This window comes from Oncorhynchus keta, unplaced genomic scaffold (assembly GCF_023373465.1).
Source record: "Oncorhynchus keta strain PuntledgeMale-10-30-2019 unplaced genomic scaffold, Oket_V2 Un_scaffold_3531_pilon_pilon, whole genome shotgun sequence".
Lineage (NCBI taxonomy): Eukaryota > Metazoa > Chordata > Actinopteri > Salmoniformes > Salmonidae > Oncorhynchus > Oncorhynchus keta.
Window position 1 is genome coordinate 1,752,096 of NW_026290920.1, and position 21,049 is coordinate 1,773,144.

The following is a 21,049-nucleotide window of genomic DNA, read 5'->3' on the forward strand; positions in this document are numbered from 1 at the left end:
GAAGCAAGGATAACATATTGCATTGGGATAAATTGTGTGCATCCTCGCGAAACAATATAAATACGAATGAGCCTTACCTTTATATATATATTTTAGCAGTATTCCTTTCTAGGGAGTTTTTCCAAGCCACCGTGCCTCTACACCTGCATTGCTTGCTGTTTGTGGTTTTAGGCTGTGTTTCTGTATAGCACTTTGAGATATCAGCTGATGTAAGAAGAGCTTTATAAATAGATTTGATTTGATTCATAATAGAGCGTAAATCAATACTTAGTCCTAATGTCCATGTGTTCATTAGAGACAAGAACGTTTTTGCATGAAGTCCCCATTATGAGCAGGGGTTTGTTTGAATGTCATGATCAGGGGCTGGATTTGTCTAGGAAGCAGAGACTTGTGGACATGTGGATGAACGGGTATGCTACCCCCAGTAGTACATACCAGGCCTCGAACGGGGGAAAGCTGCCCCGCCCACCACCTCCGCTGTGTGACCCTAATCAGAGAGGTGAACAAGGGACTGTCAGGAGAGAAGGAACTTTATCTGCTGCGTAAAGTGATTTGGTAAGTCATCATTTGAGACCCAATCATTGATCCAAATCAGGAAAAATCTATGCCAAAATGTTGTAATAGGGTTATGATTCTAAAAATATTGTGGGGGGGGTGATTATTGTCAGAAAGAAGTTGCAAAAATGTAATAGTTTGCCAAAAACAAGGATCAACTTGATCAGTGTTTTGGCATCAAAACATGCATTTTAGACATCTTTTTTAATGTGTGTTTTCCTATGTAAGGAGGACATCTAAATTGTATTTAGTAGTATTTTGTTTGACCTTTCTGGCTACATTTGAAAAGATAACCAAATACTTCCTTTACCTACCCTGCCTTTCTAAGGTCTTCGAACGCCAAGGTAACTAACAGATTACCGACCATTTCGAATCCCACTGTACCTTCTCCGCTATGCAATCTGGTTTCTGAGCTGGTCATGGGTGCACCTCAGCCACGCTCAAGGTCCTAAACGATATCATAACCGCCATCGATAAGAGACATTACTGTGCAGCCGACTCTGTCAATCACAACATTCTCATTAGCAGGCTCAACAGCCTTGGTTTCTCAAATGATTGCCTCACCTGGTTCACCAACTACTTCTCTGATAGAGTTCAGTATGTCAAACCGGTGGGCCTGTTGTCCGGACCTCTGGCAGTTTCTATGGGGTGTCATAGGGTTCAATTCTCGAGCCGACTCTCTTCTCTGTATACATCAATGATGTCGCTCTTGCTGCTGGTGATTATTTGATCCACCTCTACTCAGACGACACCATTCTGTATACCTCTGGCCCTTCTTTGGACCCTGTGTTAACTAACCTCCAAATGAGCTTTAATGCCACACAACTCTCCTTCCGTGGCCTCCAACTGCTCTTAAATGCAAGTAAAACTAAATGCATGCTCTTCAACCAATTGCTGCCTGTGTAACAGTATAGACTTTACGCCCGTCCCCTCGCCCCGACCTGGGCGCGAACCAGGGACGCTATGCACACGTCAACAGTAACCCTCGAAGCATCGTTACCCATCGCTCCACAAAAGCCGCGGTCCTTGCAGAGCAAGGGGAACCACTACTTCAAGGTCTCAGAGCAAGTGACGTCACCGATTGAAACGCCACTAGCGCGCACCACCGCTAACTAGCTAGCCATTTCACATCGGCTACACTTGCACCTGCCCGCCCGTCCAGCATCACTACTCTGGACGGTTCTGACTTAGAATATGTGGACAACTACAAATACCTAGGTGTCTGGTTAGGCTGTAAACTCTCCTTCCAGACTCACATTAAACATCTCCAATCCAAAATTAAATCTAGAATCGGCTTCCTATTTCGCAACAAAGCATCCTTCACTCATGCTGTGAAAAAAATATATAAAAAATAAACCATAAAATTCATGGGCATCAATGGCAGTTTGTAGCAGTAATACTCGTAGTAATAGGAGTTAGTCAAACATTTGAATCAGTAATGTTGTTCTAATATTATAAATTACTTTACACCTGCCTTCTGTTACCTATATCCTCTCTATCAAAAGTCCAGCACTGCACCAGCAAAACACTCCAACACTAGCACAGACTGGAATATGTTCTGGGATTCATCCAATGGCATTGAGGAGTATACCACTTCAGTCATCTGCTTCATCAATAAGTGTATCGACGACGACGTCGTCACCACAGTGACCGTACGTACAGGGCCTTGCAAAAGTATTCATCCCCCTTGGTGTTTTTCCTATTTTGTTGGATTACAACCTGTAATTTAAATAGATTTTTATTTGGATTTCATGTAACGGACATACACAAAATAGTCCAAATTGGTGAAGTGAAATTTAAAAAATAACTTGTTTAAAACAATTCTAAAAAATGTAAAACGGAAAAGTGGTGGATGCATATATATTCACCCCCTTTGATATACCTGTATTAACTGCACCTGTTTGAACTCGTTACCTGTATAAAAGACACCTGTCCACACACTGAATCAAACAGACTCCAACCTCTCCACAATGGCCAAGACCAGAGAGCTGTGTAAGGACATCAGGGATAAAATTGTAGACCTGTACAAGGCTGGGATGGGCTACAGGACAATAGGCAAGCAGCTTGGTGAGCAGGCAACAACTGTTGGCAAAATTATTAGAAAATGGAAGAAATTCAAGATGAAGGTCAATCACCCTCGGTCTGGGGCTCCATGCAAGATCTCACCTCGTGGGGCATCAATGATCATGAGGAAGGTGAGGGATCAGCCCAGAACTACATGGCAGGACCTGGTCAATGACCTGAAGAGAGCTGGGATCACAGTCTCAAAGAAAACCATTAGTAACACACTACGCCATCGTGGATTAAAATCCTGCAGCGCACGCAAGGTCCCCCTGCTCAAGCCAGCGCATGTCCAGGCCCGTCTGAAGTTTGCCAATGACCATCTGGATGATCCAGAGGAGGAATGGGAGCAGGTCATGTGGTCTGATGAGACAAAAACAAAGCTTTTTGGTCTGAACTCCACTCGCCGTGTTTGGAGGAAGAAGAACACCATCCCAACCGTGAAGCATGAGGTGGAAACATCATTCTTTGGGGGTGCTTTTCTGCAAAGGGGACAGGACGACTGCACCATATTGAGGGGAGGATGGATGGATGGGGCCATGTATCGTGAGATCTTGGCCAACAACCTCCTTCCCTCAGTAAGAGCATTGAAGATGGGTCGTGGCTGGGTCTTCCAGCATGACAACGACCCGAAACACACAGCCAGGGCAACTATGGAGTGGCTCCGTAAGAGGCATCTCAAGGTCCTGGAGTGGCCTAGCCAGTCTCCAGACCTGAACCCAATAGAAAATCTTTGGAGGGAGCTGAAAGTCCGTATTGCCCAGCGACAGTCCCGAAACCTGAAGGATCTGGAGAAGGTCTGTATGGAGGAGTGGGACAAAATCCCTGCTGCAGTGTGTCAAACCTGGTCAAGAACTACAGGAAATGTATGATCTCTGTAATTGCAAACAAAGGTTTCTGTATTAAGTTCTGCTTTTCTGATGTATCAAATACTTATGTCATGCAATAAAATGCAAATTAATTACTTAAAAATCATACAATGTGTTTTTCTTCACAGTTGAAGTGTACCTATGATAAAAAATGACAGACCTCTACATGCTTTGTAAGTAGGAAAACCTGCAAAATCGGCAGTGTATCAAATACTTGTTCTCCCCACTGTATATATTTTCGCTCAGTGTGTCATCTTGATCGCTGTTGAAAAGTTTGTTTCTTTTGTAGAATTGTCCGTCTCTCTCTCTCTGCCGTGGTCAGAATGAATACTTCAGAGTAACATTCAGCGATGTTGTTATAGAATAGATGTTTCGGCGGTTGTCGGTCTTGCCCTTCAATGATACCGAATTCCTAGCTGCAGACTAGTAATTAATATTAAAGACTTGTTCTTATTCTGTGGGTATCGATAGTCTAAGAGTTTAACCACGTGGGATGGTTAAAAGATTCAGCAGTCTGGTCTCAACCTTGGCCCTCTCGTTATCGAGGTAAGCTGGTCTGCAACCTTTGTCCTCTCGTAATTGAGAGAAACATGGTGTCTCGCCCTGGTCGAAGTATTTTGTGTTTATCTTCATGTATTGGGTCAGGCCAGGGTGTGTCATGGGGTTTTTGTATTGTGGTGTGTTTGGTCTTGGGGTTTTGGTGTGTATGTATTGGGATTGTAGCTAGTGGGGTGATCTAGCAAAGTCTATGGCTGTCTGGAGTGGTTCTCAATCAGAGGCAGGTGTTTATCGTTGTCTCTGATTGGGAACCATATTTAGGCAGCCATATTCTTTGAGTTTGTCGTGGGTGATTGTCCTTAGTGTCCTTGTTCCTGTCTGTGTTAGTTTTCACTAGTATAGGCTGTTTCGGTTTTCGTTACGTTCTTTGTTTTGTAGTGTTTGTGTTTTAGATTCGTGTTACGTTTTTTGTTCATTAAACATGGATCGCAATCTACACGCTGCAGTTTGGTCCGACTCTCCTTCACCACACCTAGAAAACTGTTACACATGGTCTGTTGAGAAATTCTCAAAGTGGGTTTTTTATTCGGGAGTTGCAGAAAAGGCTGTCTCATGACGCCAGGTCCGAACTGGGCTCATGGGCGGTCCTCTGATTTAGTTAAACTCAAAAGGGAATTGGAGTTTCCTTCATTAAACAGTCCAAAATCACATCACACAATTTTACAAACAGTATCATCTTCACTCGTTCATCTTATACAACAATTAGATGTAAACCTCATATCTGAGGCTATTATATAAACAACGTTATGGTAATGTGGCTGGATTGTCTCCCATGAGCCCCACAAAATTGCACCAAACGGACCAGTTCGTAGCTGGATTCTTCACCGATCTTTTATACCTTCTCCGGAACATAAATGTTGTTCGGACCTCAAGTTCTGTGAGGTGGAAGAAATTCCTTTGTTCTCTTCTATGAAAACTCTACTCTGTTTCTATACTGTGGCCATGAGGAGATCATCTCCTCCAGGAATTTATGACCTCTCTGACCACAGCAGCCTAGTTGTAGGAGACAGAGAGGGGGATGGTGCTCGCTGTACCCAAAGAAGGCAACGTCATGACAGCGTTAACTAGTAATAAGTAGAGAGCATACATAGATGATCATATCTACTACAGTAATATCTCTCACCTCTGGGGCTCACGCTCTGGAGCAGAGGAAGTTCCTCCTCTCCTCACAGTTCCTGGTTCCCCAGTGCTCTTCATCTCTGGTCAGGGTCCCACCATGGAGATATTATGCGGGGCAGTGGGGCAGCTCCCCGCCGGACCAGGCCTGGTACTCCAGGTGGTCCCTGTTCACCAACAGCCATTGTCTGGCCAGGAAGATCAGACACGTCCACACATGGTCGGTCTGGGCATCCTCCATCTTGCTCTGAGCCTGGAGATGTTCAGTCTTAGAGAGCAGGCTGGGGAGGTCTGTGTAGTGATCCCTGCAGTCCTCCAGAGCCTCCTCCCATCTCTTCATCTCAGGGTCACGGAGGAGAAAGGACGGAGGAGAGAGGGTGCAGGACTGACTTTTGTCCAAATGAGAAAAGGCCCCACCACACCATCAGAGTGCCTTGTTACATCAAATCAAATCAAATGTATTTATATAGCCCTTCGTACATCAGCTGATATCTCAAAGTGCTGTACAGAAACCCAGCCTAAAACCCCAAACAGCAAGCAATGCAGGTGTAGAAGTACGGTGGCTAGGAAAAACTCCCTAGAAAGGCCAAAACCTAGGAAGAAACCTAGAGAGGAACCAGGCTATGTGGGGTGGCCAGTCCTCTTCTGGCTGTGCCGGGTGGAGATTATAACAGAACATGGCCAAGATGTTCAAATGTTCATAAATGACCAGCATGGTCGAATAATAATAAGGCAGAACAGTTGAAACTGGAGCAGCAGCACGGTCAGGTGGACTGGGGACAGCAAGGAGTCATCATGTCAGGTAGGGGGCATGGTCCTTATATCACCTGTACTCTCAGGTTACCAATTAGACTGCTTATATTTTTTCTACTGGGCTCTTTCTTAATTGTCTGTCCTTGATTCCTCACATTCTCTTACCTCGTATCCTTCTCAAAACCCCCTGAGGACAACCTTAGATCTTCTCCTCCAATGGTTTTGAGCAGAAGGAGAAGAAAAGGGATGTGAGGATTCAGGGAAAGACAATATAGTAAGGGCCCTGTTCACACACTACCTAAAAACGAACACCTCAGTCAAATAACTCCTGCATTTTCTAAGCAAACTACCCAGGAGCTTCGGAAAATCTCACGGTCCAAAGAACCAGAATAAACTTTAACCAAAGCTGACATGTAAATCCCTCCAACTGAGAATCAGTAGAGAGAGAGTTCATCTTCTTGACCATATGCCCTAACACATTTGTAACGTCAAATGTCAGTGTGGAATATAGTAACATACGTGTAAAATAGCATATGATGTCATCATAAATGTTTTGCAAGTTCTACCTGCATGTACGATTGTCAAAATAGGACAAAACTTTAGATTGATATACACGTTTAATGTCTTCCTACAATAACAAAACTGAAATAGAATGCCCTGACTATGTTAATATAAGTGACTTGTATAGAATCTGTTTGTGATGAACTATGTCGGTGAAGCAATAAGATAAATAATACATTTCTTTCGTTACACTCTTAGATAAAAAGGGCTGCCCTGTCTCTGACAGAGACTCTCCTAACTCAACATGTGCACACACACAATACCAACTACACACTACTCTTACCTAAACAGGAAGACTGCAGTCAAATCACTTGTGTATCTTCTAAGTAAACTCTACCCAAAATGATGGAAAATGTCAGATGGAGAAGGACAGTAACCAAAGCTTGCATGCAAATATTTATTTGGGCTTATCCAAGAAACCTTCATTTCAGGTTAAAAATATAAATAAACTCAGCAAAAAAAGAAACATTCCTTTTTCAGGACCCTGTCTTTCAAAGAGAATTAGTAAAAATCCAAATAACTTCACAGATCTTCATTGTAAAGGGTTTAAACACTGTTTCCATTGCTTGTTCAATGAACCATAAACAATGAATGAACCTGTGGAACGGTCGTTAATAAGACACTAACAGCTTACAGATGGTAGGCAATTAAAGTCACAGTTATGAGAACTTAAAGAGACACTAAAGAGGCCTTTCTAACGACTCTGAAAAACACCAAAATAAAGATGCCCAGGGTCCCTGCTCATCTGTGTGAACGTGCCTTAGGCATGCTGCAAGGAGGCATGAGGACTACAGATGTGGCCAGGGCAATAAATTGCAAAGTCTGTACTGTGAGACGCTTAAGACAGCGCTACAGGGAGACAGGAGGAACAGCTGCTCGTCCTCGCAGTGGCAGACCACGTGTAATAACAACTGCACATGATCGGTGCATCTGAACATCACACCTGCGGGACAGGTACAGGATGGCATCAACAACTGCCCGAGTTACACCAGGAACGCACAATCCCTCCATCAGTGCCCAGACTGTCCACAATAGGCTGAGAGAGGCTGGACTGAGGGCTAATAGGCCTGTTGTAAGACAGGTCCTCACCAGACATCACCGGCAACAACGTCGCCTATGGGCATAAATCCACCATCACTGGACCAGACAGGACTGGCTAAAAGTCCTCTTCACTGATAAGTCACTGTTTTGTCTCACCACGGGTGAATAGAATATCCTCCCTGTGCGTTACAGAGAAGATATTCTCCTCCCTCATGTGGTACCCTTCCTGCAAACTCATCCTGACATAACCCTCCAGCATGACAATGCCACCAGCCACACTGCTCATTCTGTGCGTGGTTTCCTGCAAGACAGGAATGTCAGTGTTCTGTAATGGCCAGCGAAGAGCCCAGATCTCAATCCCAATGAGCACGTCTGGGACCTGTTGGATCGGAGGGTGAGGGCTAGGGCCATTCCCCCAGAAATGTCTGGGAACTTGCAGGTGCCTTGGTGGAAGAGTGGGGTAACATCTCACAGCAAGGACTGGCAAATCTGGTGCAGTCCATGAGGAAGAGATGCACTGCAGTACTTAATGCAGCTGGTGGCCACACCAGATACTGACTGTTACTTTTGACCCCCCCCCCCATTTGTTCAGGGACACATTACTCAATTTCTGTTAGTCACATGTCTGTGGAACTTGTTCAGTTTATGTCTCAGTTGTTGAATCTTGTTATGTTCATACAAATATATACACATGTTAAGTTTGCTGAAAATAAACGCAGTTGACAGTGAAAGGACGTTTCTTTTTTTGCTGAGTTTAGCTAATTTCTTGCTCATCAATTTTGACATTGCCATTCGCGTTCTATGGTTTTCTAGGAACAGACATGTCCGCAGTGGTTTAACAGTACCCAATTGTCAAACTTGAGTAAAAGTAAAGATACCTTAAAAGATAATGACGCAAGTAAAAGTCACCCAGTAAAATACTACTTGAATAAAAGTCTAAAAGTATTTGGTTTTGAATATACTTAGGAATCAAAATTAAAAGTATAAATCATTTAAAATTCCTTATAATAATCAACTGAGACGGCACAATGTTTTTTTTAAATATGTTTTATACGGAAAGCCAGGGGCACACTTCAACAGTCAGACATAATTTACAAACTAAGCATTTGTGTTTAGTGAGTCTGCCAGATCAGAGGCAGTAGGGATGACCAAGGAGGTTCTCTTGATTAGTGTGTGAATTAGACAATTTTCCTGTCCTGCTAAGCATTCAAAATGTAACGAGTACTTTTGGGTGTCAGGGAAATGTAGTGGAGTAAAAGTTTTCAAAAATATAAATAATAAAGTTTAAGTACAGATACCCAAAAAACTACTTAAAGTAGTACTTTTACTAAAGTACTTTACACCACTGGACATACATAAGGTTTACATCCTACAAAAAAGGTCTGTGTGTAAATGAGTGTGACCACTTTGGATATGAATTGATGCTGGTCTGTCTATGCTGTATCTGTTACAAGCCTCAGAAAGGGTGTCTGAGTCAGCCTGCTGTAGATAAAGGAAAACAGACATCGAAGTTAGTCGAGCTGTGTGGCAGTTCAAGCGCATTCTTTATTCCTTTCCCAAATATTGTCTTGTTCAATCATGTCCCAATTCAATTACATATTTCTCATTCAACTTCAATACATCAGCTAGAATAATTATTCACAGTATACATCATAAAATTCATTCATTGACATTTGACCTTCTCTTCTGTGATGCTGTAAGAAGCTCTCTGTATAGAGGAGAGTTCTTTTCAAGCTTGTGTTGCTTTCTCAGGTGGGCTGGCAGTCTTTTGACCACTTCATGACAGCCTGTCATGGGGCAAGGCCTGGAGTGATGGTTGTTTTTAGCCTTGCTGCTGCCACCATGTCTGCTTGGTGCTCCGAGACCGAATATGTTGACTGCAGACTGGGCCTCCGCTCTGCCCCACTCATGGACCTGCCGCAGGTGACGAGGTAGGTGAATGACGGTGACTTGATGTAACAGTACTCTTCTTGCGTTGTGTACAATCAGTCATCGACACGGAACTCCAACATGTAGCACCAGTCATGTAGATTTATTCTGATAGGAACGACACAAAATTGCACGTCATGCAATGCACGTCTCACCATCCAACTCTGCACTCACGCACTGTACAAAATATATGAACCCCCCCCCACCAGACACAGTAAGTTGCTAGCTAGTACTGGCGGGAATTCTTTACAACAAAATGCACAACACATATTCTCCAAAAACCGCTGCATCTTATGTGTGATGTTCGAATAACATTTACAAACAATTTTATATAAATTGTACATTTAAATCATCACTTGAGAGTATAAAAATCACTTTTGATGTACAGTGCTTGGCAACCAACAACTTACCGCTGGTTTGGTGCTTGTTCACTGGGACGATTCTAACTGGAACATCCCCCCTCGTAAGCAAGCTACGCAAACCAGCCAATAAGATGCCATGTTGAGTAGGTGAAGGCAAGACAAACTCAAACCAAAAACCCATTGGCTTAACAATAAAGTGGCAAGGGGAATCACCAATATAACCCTGTTACATTGACAGCCGGCCACCGGACACCTCTTTCGTCCTCTCCTTTGTGTTTTGTGTTTGTTTTCCTTTCTTTTGAGTCTTTGGTCCACACCTGTAAACATATCATTGACAACAAAGAAGAGAACATGGTTATGATGGAGACGGGTGATTATGATGGAATTAAGATGAGGAAGGTTTGCTCTGCTAGGGACCTGGTGCATCTAAATGGTCAAAAGAGGATCTTCAGGATAAAGGAAAGAAACATGGTGAGTGCTGGATGCTGCCAACTTGGTATTTGCTTTAAAAAATCCACTTTTCCACCACATTAGTACCAATGATTTTTTATATAGCTACATCATTGATAGGTAATAGGGAGAGGCTACGGTACCTATTGGATAGTTGGTTTCTTTGGGGTCTTTAGTCCGTTGATCTTGGTGGTTTTCAGCAGAAAATGTCACCGTCTGCAACAATATAACCAAATCTGAACTCCTAGTAGCAAGTTGCATACTGTAAACAGCAAAGTGCATTGACTAGGTACAGTTCTCCAAACAGTTTTTCTCTCCAGTCATGTCTTGAGATACGGTGCCCTCTATTTACTTGTTCGTAGTGAAACAAAGATTCGCAGCATCCCATCCGCACATCCGGAAACAAACCAAGGTAATGTACATAGCTAGCTAAAATTGATAGAGCATTTTAGGTTTAGTTTACATTTTTAAATCGTCTAAATCGTCCAATAACCTATACAGTGACGGTATATACATTTGGCTTTAATGACTGACGTCGTCCTTATTGCCATATACAGTTAATCATGGTGTGACTACTAAATCAGCTGATAACTACAGTATGCTAACGTTAGCTCTCGAAAACTCTTCTCTGTATGTTGCTTTTCAGGGTTTCAGCTGTTACACCCGCATTTGTCTCAATGTAAACAAAAATGCGACGCTCTGTTTTAACGTTTAGAAAAGTAAATAATAATCGCGTTCAACCCGGTTTTCGAAACGTATATTTCATTTCAGTGAGAAATAATTTTTTCAAATAAAAAAATATACACTATACTGTAGCTGGCTCGGTTCCACGATTAGCCAAAAGGATTAGCCCCCTCATTTGAAACTTGTGCCCATTCAGTTTTTGTTGTAATGTCTCTATATAAAAATATATATATTTTTAAACGATTGAGTGACAGGTTGGCACAAAATCTGTATCTCTGCTGCACTGTTAGCACAATAGACAGAGCCCACTGCTGTGTGTGTGTGTGTGTGTGTGTGTGTGTGTGTGTAGGGGCACCTGGTCTCAGATAATTTCTTATTATTTTGTATTTAAATCCGAGACATTCCATTTAGTATGATATGTTATATTTCTTATGGTATGCATTAATTTGTGGATGTCCATCACCCATTTCGAATGATATTTGACAAATTATATTTTAGGAATTTGCAAAACGTACAATATATTACTAGTGAATTCTAGCTAGGTGGCTAACGTTAGCTAGCTCGTTGTCATTGTGAAGCTACCCACTCGGCAAAGAAGTCAATTCAATGTCTATTCCACGTTGGTTCAACTTAATTTAATTGAAATGACGTGGAAACAGTATTAATTCAATTAGAGTGTGCCCAGTGGGTAGCCCATCACAGCTGGATTGTATTTTCCAGGGAGGTGAATGGTTGGGCAGGTGTGTCACTCTGTTCCACCTCAGGCCCCATGGCTCACAGTGTCAGGAGAGATGCCCCTGAGCTCCCTGACTTCTCTCTGCTCAAGAGGCTGGCCAGGGACCAGCTCATTTACCTACTAGAACAGGTAGGACTACTCCACTCATCTTCCCCCCACTCAGGTTATCAATTGTCTTGTGTCTCAGTATCCACAAGTACTCACACAAGTCATGGATCCTATTAAAGTTGTAAAGCCTGGGTCAGTTTCCCAGACAGTCCTGGTCCTGGACTAAAAATCTGTTTCAATTGAGATTCTATAGGCTTAATCTGTGTCTGGGAAACTGTCCCTCTATGTTTCTGTAATGTATATTAGTCTCTACTGCTGGTAGCAATTCTAAATTCCTCTTCTGGGGATTGATTAGGTATATTCATCATCCTCATCATCATCATACTGCATTTTTACTCCCCTGGTTTAAAGCTACCTGGGAGGAAGGACCTGTTCATTGAGGCAGATTTGATGAGCCCCCTGGACCGCATTGCTAATGTTACAACACTAAAGGTACATGTCATTGTTATGTTTCTGAATATTGCTGTATACCATATTGATTGCCTGTCCTTACATATATCAGTTTACCAGGTTACAATGAGGTTCAGTCCTATACAATCTTTGTCACCCTTCTCCTTGTAGCAACATGATGTGGACAAGCTTTACAAAGTGGAACACAAACCCATTGTCAGCACCTCAGATCAGTAAGTAGCAAATCCGATTGTAGTTCCATAGATCCGCTTCTCTTTTATTGTCTTGGAGGAACAAGTATCAGCGCCATAACAATGTTGTAACACCGCCATAACAATGTTGTAACACCGCCATAACAATGTTGTAACACAGCCATAACAATGTTGTAACACGGCCATAACAATGTTGTAACACGGCCATAACAATGTTGTAACACGGCCATAACAATGTTGTAACACGGCCATAACAATGTTGTAACACGGCCATAACAATGTTGTAACACGGCCATAACAATGTTGTAACACGGCCATAACAATGTTGTAACACGGCCATAACAATGTTGTAACACGGCCATAACAATGTTGTAACACGGCCATAACAATGTTGTAACACGGCCATAACAATGTTGTAACACGGACATAACAATGTTGTAACACGGACATAACAATGTTGTAACACGGACATAACAATGTTGTAACACGGACATAACAATGTTGTAACACGGACATAACAATGTTGTAACACGGACATAACAATGTTGTAACACGGACATAACAATGTTGTAACACGGACATAACAATGTTGTAACACGGACATAATAATGTGCCTTCCTTGACAGACTATGCTTCCTGATCCGTCCAAGAATAAAAACTGTCAAGTGGATATGTGGTAAGTAGAATGGTGGCACCCTGATATTGAAAATCAGCTGATTCATATTGTATTTCATTAAAGTGTAATTCTTGGGATGCCAATGCAGTGAAAGATTAAGTTAGCAACGCTATTCCCTGAGAAATGAATGACTGTATTACTGTCGTCCCAGACTTTGAAATGCCTTGTCTTTTCTGGATCAGTGGTATTATTGACAGTGCTTCTGGAGTACGTTGTGTTACTGTGCAAACAAAGGCTTCTTGATTTCATGTCCTTGATCGGGAAGACAATGAGGGAAATCACTCTGTTATGAGTTTGATTTATTCTTGCTCACAGATCAACTGAAGAAATGCAAAATTTACATGACTAATAATTGCAAAACACTCATTTAAATACATAACACATAATACATTACATAAATAGAATACAGAACACTTGAAACATTACAGGACATTTTTTAGAATGGCAATTGAAATATTAAAATGTGATTGTAAAACCAAAACAAATTGAGGGGGGAAACCATTAAAGAGGTAGAGTTATTATACAGTCTGACAGCAGTGAGTAGAGTGCCGTTTCCCAGGTGCTTCGTACGGGCAGTTATACAGGACGGTTCGTGGCTGTTTCTTATATCCACTGACAAATTGGTTTCTTTTTCCAGATGTGGTCAATGCAGACAAAGCATTTGGGAGATTCAGAAGATATAAGATCATATTTAGCCCTCAGAAGGTGATTATTATGTAGTTATTATATACTCTCTGCAATAAAACAATTATATTTGTTTTCTTTGCTCATTCTTCTCTCGCTTTCCGTGTCTCTTACAGTTTTATGCATGCGAGAACCTTTTGGAGGAGCAGGGAATCTTTGGTGGTAGGTGTCTTTTGATATTTCATATTCATATTTTGATATTCCAGATGTTTGAATGTTAACAGACACTTTTTCACTCCCTTGTGAAGATGTGACTACTGACGAGTGGTCATTCTACCTCCTGCCCCTGGACGATGACATCATTAGCTTGGAGCTTCCCGAATTCTTCAGAGACTACTTCTTGGTAATGATAGACAGTAGTGCTGATGGGAGCTGTATTTAGGAATATCAGTCCCACTTTATGATGCAAAAATGATGTATTTACATGTAGTTACATAAGCAGGTACAGTGTAATAACAAATTAGTAACACATTTTGGCATATAACTAACAACCTAGTACTGGGACTAGCGTGGTTATATTCATAGTGCTAATTATTTTGCTAACAAGCATGACCTGTGTGTCCACAGGAGGGAGACCAGCGCTGGGTGAGAATAGCGGGTAGTGCCCTGCATCTCCTACACTCTGTCTACGGCCCCTTCTCTAAGGTGTATGGGATCGGACGATGCTCCAAGGTAAGATCAGCTTAGTACATCAACACTCTTTAATGTACTTTTGTATACCGCAATTCAGCCTTTAGCTGACTTGTATACTGAATTAAAACAAAGCTAAAATACATCTGGGATTATGATTCTAGATGGTACTGAATGAATGATTTACTATGGGTGCCAGTCTGTTTATGTTTCAGCCAACCAGTCTTTGTCTTGTTCATCAAGGTAGAGCTGTATGTTGTTGAATGCAGACACAGTCAGAAATCAGCACCGGTACAGATGATTTAGATTTTCAAACACCATGATTTAGATGAGATTCATAGAGTATGTGTTAACAGTATGTCTGGTCTCTTGCCCGGTTCAGATGGCGTATGAATCATGGAGGGAGCAGGTGGAGGAGGGGGAACAGAGAGCGCGTCAAGCGGAGATCGGAAATGTGTTTCTCATTGACAGAGGTAGATCTTTCTTGAACTGTGAATCACGGCAGTTGTGACGTTTGTCTTATTTGTTGCTCTCATTTTTTGATAAATTGGATAATGTTGTTATTCATTCTCACAGACTAACGTATGAAAATGTGGATTTGGAATGGAATTATCCTATAAGTATAACAATAGGGTGATACTTGTCATAATAATAGCTGATATCATACTAATGTTTTCTCTCATTCTCTTTGCAGATGTGGACCTTGTGACTCCTCTGTGTTCCCAGGTTGTCTATGAAGGACTTGTCGATGATATTTTCAGAATTAAATGTGGTAAGCAATGATATTTGCTCTGATTACAGTCTCTACTTTGAAATAGCTATACCACAAATAATGTGGTCTTTATATATTGTGTCCTAGTTAAGGACCACACACACTGAAGCCTCTTATTGCTGTATACCATTACAGTTATAATGCATAAAATGCCATTAAGATCTTATTGCATGTCCATTGTCTGTATGGAATTCTAATCCATCTCTTTGTCCTATAGGATGTGTGGAGTTTTGTCCAGATGTCACCTCCTCTGACAAGAGTATAAAAGTGATGCTAAACTCTCAAGATAAGGTTGGCCTTTTAGAAGTATAACACTTTTGAATTGATATCATTTCCCCATCACTGGTTTAAGGATGACAGTCTCACTGGAATTTGTGCGTGCTTCTATCTCAGGTTTTTAACGAGATCAGGAACGAGCATTTCTCCCAGGTGTTTGGCTTCCTAAGTCAAAAGGCCCGAAACCTCCAGACTGCATATGATGTGAGTGTTTCATTCTGACCATATTTACATCTATATGGACCTTTGTGCTTCCAATTTATTTGTTTACCTTTATTTGCTAGGTATGGTAAGCTGATTGACAGCACATTTTATAATTTCCAACAATTCCCCCCTGGTGAAGTGTTGCCCTGCGTGGATGCATAATATTTGTCTTAAATGTCCCCTTAGAGCTTTCTTCACATCAAAGAGTAGAAGTTCATGTTTGACGATTATTCATCTCTCTCCGTCTCTGTCATTACAGAAGCGTAGTGGAATGGACATTAAACAGATGAAGACGTTTGTGTCGGAGGAGCTGAAAGGGTTAAAACAGGAGCATCGGCTCCTCAGTCTGCGTGAGTATTGAGTCTCTACTTCCCCAGAGTCAAATGAATTGGTTGAGACCATTTCTATGTCTGCGTGCTTTTTTGAAGGAAGTTGTTAACTGGTGTTAGCGCAATTTATTTTTTGTTTTTATTTAACTTGGCAAGTCAGTTAAGAACAAATTCTTATTTACAATGACGGGCTACCCCGGCCAAGCCCTCCCCTAACCCGGACGACGCTGGGCCAATTGTGTGCCGCCCTATGGGACTCCTGGTCACGGCCGGTTGTGATACAGCCTGGGATCGAACCCGGGTCTGTAGTGACGCCTCTAGCACTGCGATGCAGCCTTAGACCGCTGCACCACACAGGATCCTATGAATGAATGGAAGTCTATGGTAACTGCTCGTATGCTATTAGATATCAAAGACTTTCAGTCATTGCGCTAACACTAGTTAACATTGGCTCGAGAAACTACCTCTAACTTCCTTCATACTGGATGTAGAGACATACAAATGGTATCCATGAGTTCATCAGACTGTGAGAAATCCCGAAGTATCCCTTTAAAAAGACATGTCTCTCTTCAGATATTGGTGCCAGTGAGTCGATGATGAAGAAGAAAACGAAGCAGGACTTCCAAGAGCTGTTGAAGACAGAGCACTGTAATATTACATTACATAGGCTACACTGTACTTTGAGGCATATGCTTTTTCCCCAAATTAATCCCATTTCCTGCATTGCATAATAACTGATACTTATTTCTCCACCCGACAGCCTTACTGGAGGGGTTTGAAATCCGTGAATGTATTTCCTACATAGAGGAGCATATCAATAGACAGGTGAGATTGTCTGGAAGATAATGGTACTATAGAAATATAATGAATAGAAAGGGTGTCTCCATTCAAGTCAATGATGTCATAATGGGTGGACTGGCAGCCATTCTGAGTGTACCCATGAGTTTACCAGTCAAATTGCCAGGAGTAGAGCCTCCAAACCCGTTCTATTCATTATATTTCTATGAATGCTACATGCATACAGGTAATCATAGTGCTAAATCGGCCCAATAAGATTTATATTACAGATTGTGTTCATCAATCATCCTGGCACATAATTGTTTCTTTATAACTATAATTATTCTCTCCAACCACATCAAACTGTAAACCTGGAGGAAGCTATTGTCCACCTTATTGTGTTATCATCCACCTTAGGTCTCTATGGTGGAAAGTATGAGACTCCTTTGTCTGCTGTCTCTCACAGAAAATGGTGAGACTTCACAGATTTTTTTTAACCAAACACATGAAAATATAATTCTTAGTCCTTTTAAATCAGCTGTTTATATTTTCTTTCAGGCCTCCTTCCCAAAGATTATCGGTCATTAAAAGCCCAGTTTCTACAGGTGGGTTCTGGTATCATAGGTTTTGTTTTAAATTATATATAGCACTGGTTGGGAAAAACTGGTTGCAATGATATCAGGCTGACATCTTTTGTGATGTCGTGTACTAGTTGGAAGAAGAAAAAAAATGTAGTGACCAGAAAAATATGACCTCTCCCAGTCCCAGATATCTTGACGTTGTCAGGAAAAAAGACGTCTATACAACCAACCATTTTACAACCACAAAATTATGACATCCCAGACCAAATTTTGCCCGCTAGTGTGTCACTGTGTAACATTGTCAGTGTAATGTGCATTTAGACTGGATTCCTTCTGTATCTTTGTATTTCCATTGTTGTTTTGTTGGAGCCTTTTCCTTGTTATATAGTTCTGTGTCCTATTTCCTCTCTCAGAGTTATGGCATTGAACACCTACTGACGTTTTCCAACCTGAAGCAGCTAGGCCTGCTGGTGGAGCAGCAGCCTGGAGAGACCCTCACTGTCATGGAGAGCAGAGTGGGCAAACTGGTCAACGACAAAACCGCAGGTCAGATACAGGCTGGTCCCAATACCGTTACTGTATTTAATACAGGCTGGGTCCCAATACCGTTACTGTATTTAATACAGGCTGGGTCCCAATACCTTTACTGTATTTAATACAGGCTGGGTCCCAATACCGTTACTGTATTTAATACAGGCTGGGTCCCAATACCGTTACTGTATTTAATACAGGCTGGGTCCCAATACCGTTACTGTATTTAATACAGGCTGGGTCCCAATACCGTTACTGTATTTAATACAGGCTGGGTCCCAATACCGTTACTGTATAAAACAACTTTGTTTTTCTCCTCGTTTCCTTTCCTGAGTGACCACCACTAGTTGATGAAGTGTCTGAATAGTTTTCTTTAACCTGTCAAGTCATTGTAATAAGGAATTGGGATAAGGAAATTAAGCTAATTAAGAATAGTGAGAGACTGACTGATCTGAACCAAGTGAGGGTACAGTGATTTAAATTTTTGAGACTACTACTATCCACAAAATATACATCATAGATATACTGTACTTTAGAGTCCTGACAATGACCAGATGCTTTGCAAAATATCAGCACTTGAACCTTTCAACATGTTCTATTTTAGGAAAGCTGACTGATGCCTTCTCCTCCCTGGCCAAGAAGAGCAATTTCCGTGCCTTGGGCAGGAGGCTCAATCTGGTATGTAGTCTTTTAATTTAATTAACAAAGCAATTACCATATTAAAAACATACCCATGTATTGAGTTACTTTAACTTCATGAAATTTCACTAAATATTATAGGGCGGATTCGTGTACACAGAATAAGCCTAATCCTGGAGTCTCCATGAAACTGTGTTTTTAGTTCAGGACTAGGCTGGGAAATGGCCAGGAAATGTTGTTTGTAGTTCAGGACTAGGCTGGGAAATGGCCAGGAAATGTTGTTTGTAGTTCAGGACTAGGCTGGGAAATGGCCAGGAAATGTTGTTTGTAGTTCAGGACTAGGCTGGGAAATGGCCAGGAAATGTTGTTTGTAGTTCAGGACTAGGCTGGGAAATGGCCAGGAAATGTTGTTTGTAGTTCAGGACTAGGCTGGGAAATGGACAGGAAACTCACCATAAAACAGGGTCCCAAACGATTTTGGCTGCGACCCGTTTTTGACATAAATAAAAAGTTGACTCCACCATGTTAAAAAACTGATGTTATCAACGGCAAATGTTTACATTTAGGCTATGACAGTCTATTATAAATCAGTCTGAATGTACTTTTGTCAGTATTTCAATCTGAAGGAAATATGGTTTGAAGTGACTAAAATGCACCAGGAAAGGTATAAGTTCAGAAGATCATCAGACAATAATGTTGTCTGATCTTTAGTTTGATTTAGTGCCTGGTCTTGTCCAGTCTGTTTTAATGAGTCCTGCGTGGCTTGTGGGCATTGTGGAGGGAAACGGAAGATACATATGTGTTCCTGAGAGTCTAATCTTACAGCAATGGGGTCATAATATTTTGTATCTTGAACCATTTAAAAGATTGAGCCACATTTGTAGGAAGAAAACAGAAACCTCTCTGTTTATTACAACGGTATCTAGTGGCTACCGGAGGTTTCTGACAAAACCCTGGTTCTAAGAACCAAGAGCGATTTTCTTTATATATAGTTTGGGAAACACTGCCCTAAATTAACTCCATAACCAAACAGTATTGCAATGAAACCGGATGTCCTTACTATATCTATATCAAGGTGCCCAAGTCAGATGAAGAGTATGACCTCCGTGTCCCTCGAGACATGGCCTATATCTTCAGTGGAGCCTACATTCCATTGAGCTGCAAACTCATTGAACAGGTAGGTGGACTCCAATATGAATGAACTCATGGATACTAAGACAGAAGTGTGGTTTCAATTAGTGATATAATAAAAAGTATTCCGCTTGTGCTACGTCTGCAGGTATTGGAGCGTGATGGCTGGACAGGGCTCGAGGAAGTCACCCGCATGCTCAACGGACATGAATTTGCAGTCACAGGTAAGACAAGTGGGCTTGACATTCACACTGAAATGTATGTAAATGGCACTTTTGAATGGAAAGTCCATTGAGGAAAGGGGAACACTCAGAGAATTCCAGTTCTTTATTTTCTCTCGCTCTCTACCCCCCCTCTCTCAGCAGGTAGTAACGGATCAGACGCAAGGGTGAAGACCGATTCCCAGCGTATCATCCTAGTCATGTTTCTGGGTGGGTGCACCTTCTCAGAGATCTCAGCACTACGCTTCCTGGGCAGAGAGAAAGGTAAGGAAGGCTTTATATTGGGATTCTGGAAGGTGGTGGTACTAGAAATGTATCAGTGTGCCAATGTAGGGAACAGCAGAAGTCTTGAGAGGTGAGCCAGTAACCAGAGGGTTGCCGGTTCGAATCCCAATGCTGACAGGGAAAATGTAGAGGGTGTGTGCTAAGGAAATATATATTCATGCCCCTATTTCTACCTCTGTTTCTCCTAGGTTATACATTTATTGTGGTGACTACATAGTTTACAATACATGTTTTATATAGGTCAAGCGGGTTCTACATAATTACTTTGTACCATTGAAAAAGAGACCTTGGCTCTCAATTGGGATTTTCTGTATAAATACAAGTTGAATAAAAGTGGATAATGTGTTCTCTCTATGGTGTTTCTAGGTCTTAAATTCATTGTGGTGACCACAGCTATCACAAACAGTGCCAGACTTTTGGAGTCTATGTTGGACAACCATGCATGAGTCCTGGGGTCTTTCTATCATTGCCAATGGAAGCATCCAGCTTGTGGTCCAAGACATCATGGGGACACATACAGATGACTTTTTGGACAATTTGCATCAACAATATGACAACAAGCTACATGCTTGCACCTGTTATTCAGAGCAGTCACTGTCTAGGATAGATCTGATTCATAAAAAAATTGATTGACGTTGGAATATATTCCATCATAGTGCTATACCAACTGCAAAAGGTGTACAAAGAATGTTGTTTTCTGTCCACAGTACAAAATAAATCGTATGTTTTATTTGTTGTCTGTGATTTATAATAAATTATATGTATGAATCTTACGATATCAAATACCTGTAGGTAAATAAACAATGACGTCTCTGTGCGGTAACATTTGAAAGCATGTCTGTCACTTTACTGGTAATAACTGTTCGTTCTCTTAAATCCACGCCCTTGCGCATGCGCACATGGTACCATCATGTCGAGACGATGACAT

At 41.6% G+C, this 21,049-nt stretch overlaps 1 protein-coding gene and 1 long non-coding RNA gene across 5 annotated transcripts; one reads left to right on the forward strand and one right to left on the reverse strand.

The window, feature by feature from the left end:
- Window positions 1-74: 74 nt before the first annotated feature.
- vps33b (VPS33B late endosome and lysosome associated) lies at window positions 75-20,851 on the forward strand. Of its 4 annotated transcripts, none has more exons than XM_052515912.1 (25): window positions 75-555; window positions 9,267-9,445; window positions 11,660-11,804; window positions 12,135-12,215; window positions 12,345-12,406; window positions 13,012-13,061; window positions 13,699-13,766; window positions 13,862-13,907; window positions 13,994-14,088; window positions 14,313-14,417; window positions 14,758-14,848; window positions 15,070-15,147; window positions 15,365-15,438; window positions 15,541-15,627; window positions 15,887-15,977; window positions 16,530-16,604; window positions 16,717-16,781; window positions 17,151-17,205; window positions 17,292-17,338; window positions 17,728-17,860; window positions 18,450-18,523; window positions 19,560-19,661; window positions 19,764-19,839; window positions 19,978-20,100; window positions 20,488-20,851. In XM_052515912.1, the coding sequence occupies exons 2-25, from the start codon at window positions 9,294-9,296 to the stop codon at window positions 20,565-20,567; spliced, it is 2,055 nt and encodes a 684-aa protein (XP_052371872.1). In that variant the 5' UTR covers window positions 75-555; window positions 9,267-9,293; the 3' UTR covers window positions 20,568-20,851. The 4 variants fall into 4 exon arrangements, with proteins under 4 accessions (XP_052371872.1, XP_052371871.1, XP_052371874.1 ...); XM_052515911.1 differs by lacking the exon at window positions 75-555 and adding an exon at window positions 5,815-5,961; XM_052515913.1 differs by lacking the exons at window positions 75-555; window positions 9,267-9,445 and adding exons at window positions 10,186-10,276; window positions 10,618-10,667.
- Window positions 9,026-10,623, reverse strand: LOC118375537 (uncharacterized). The gene is made up of 3 exons (XR_004823833.2): window positions 10,399-10,623; window positions 9,854-10,122; window positions 9,026-9,551 (listed from the first exon to the last, which is right to left on the reverse strand). It is a non-coding gene; the product is annotated as an uncharacterized LOC118375537 (long non-coding RNA).
- Window positions 20,852-21,049: the final 198 nt, after the last annotated feature.

What these genes read in the sequence shown, in the direction of transcription:
- vps33b (XM_052515912.1), top strand. Translation starts at nt 9,294, where the DNA reads ATGACAGCCTGTCATGGGGCAAGGCCTGGAGTGATGGTTGTTTTTAGC. An exon ending in ATTGTCAGCACCTCAGATCA is followed by an intron (nt 12,407 to 13,011) that starts GTAAGTAGCAAA and finishes CTTCCTTGACAG; the next exon opens with ACTATGCTTCCTGATCCGTC. An exon ending in TCATATTTAGCCCTCAGAAG is followed by an intron (nt 13,767 to 13,861) that starts GTGATTATTATG and finishes TGTCTCTTACAG; the next exon opens with TTTTATGCATGCGAGAACCT.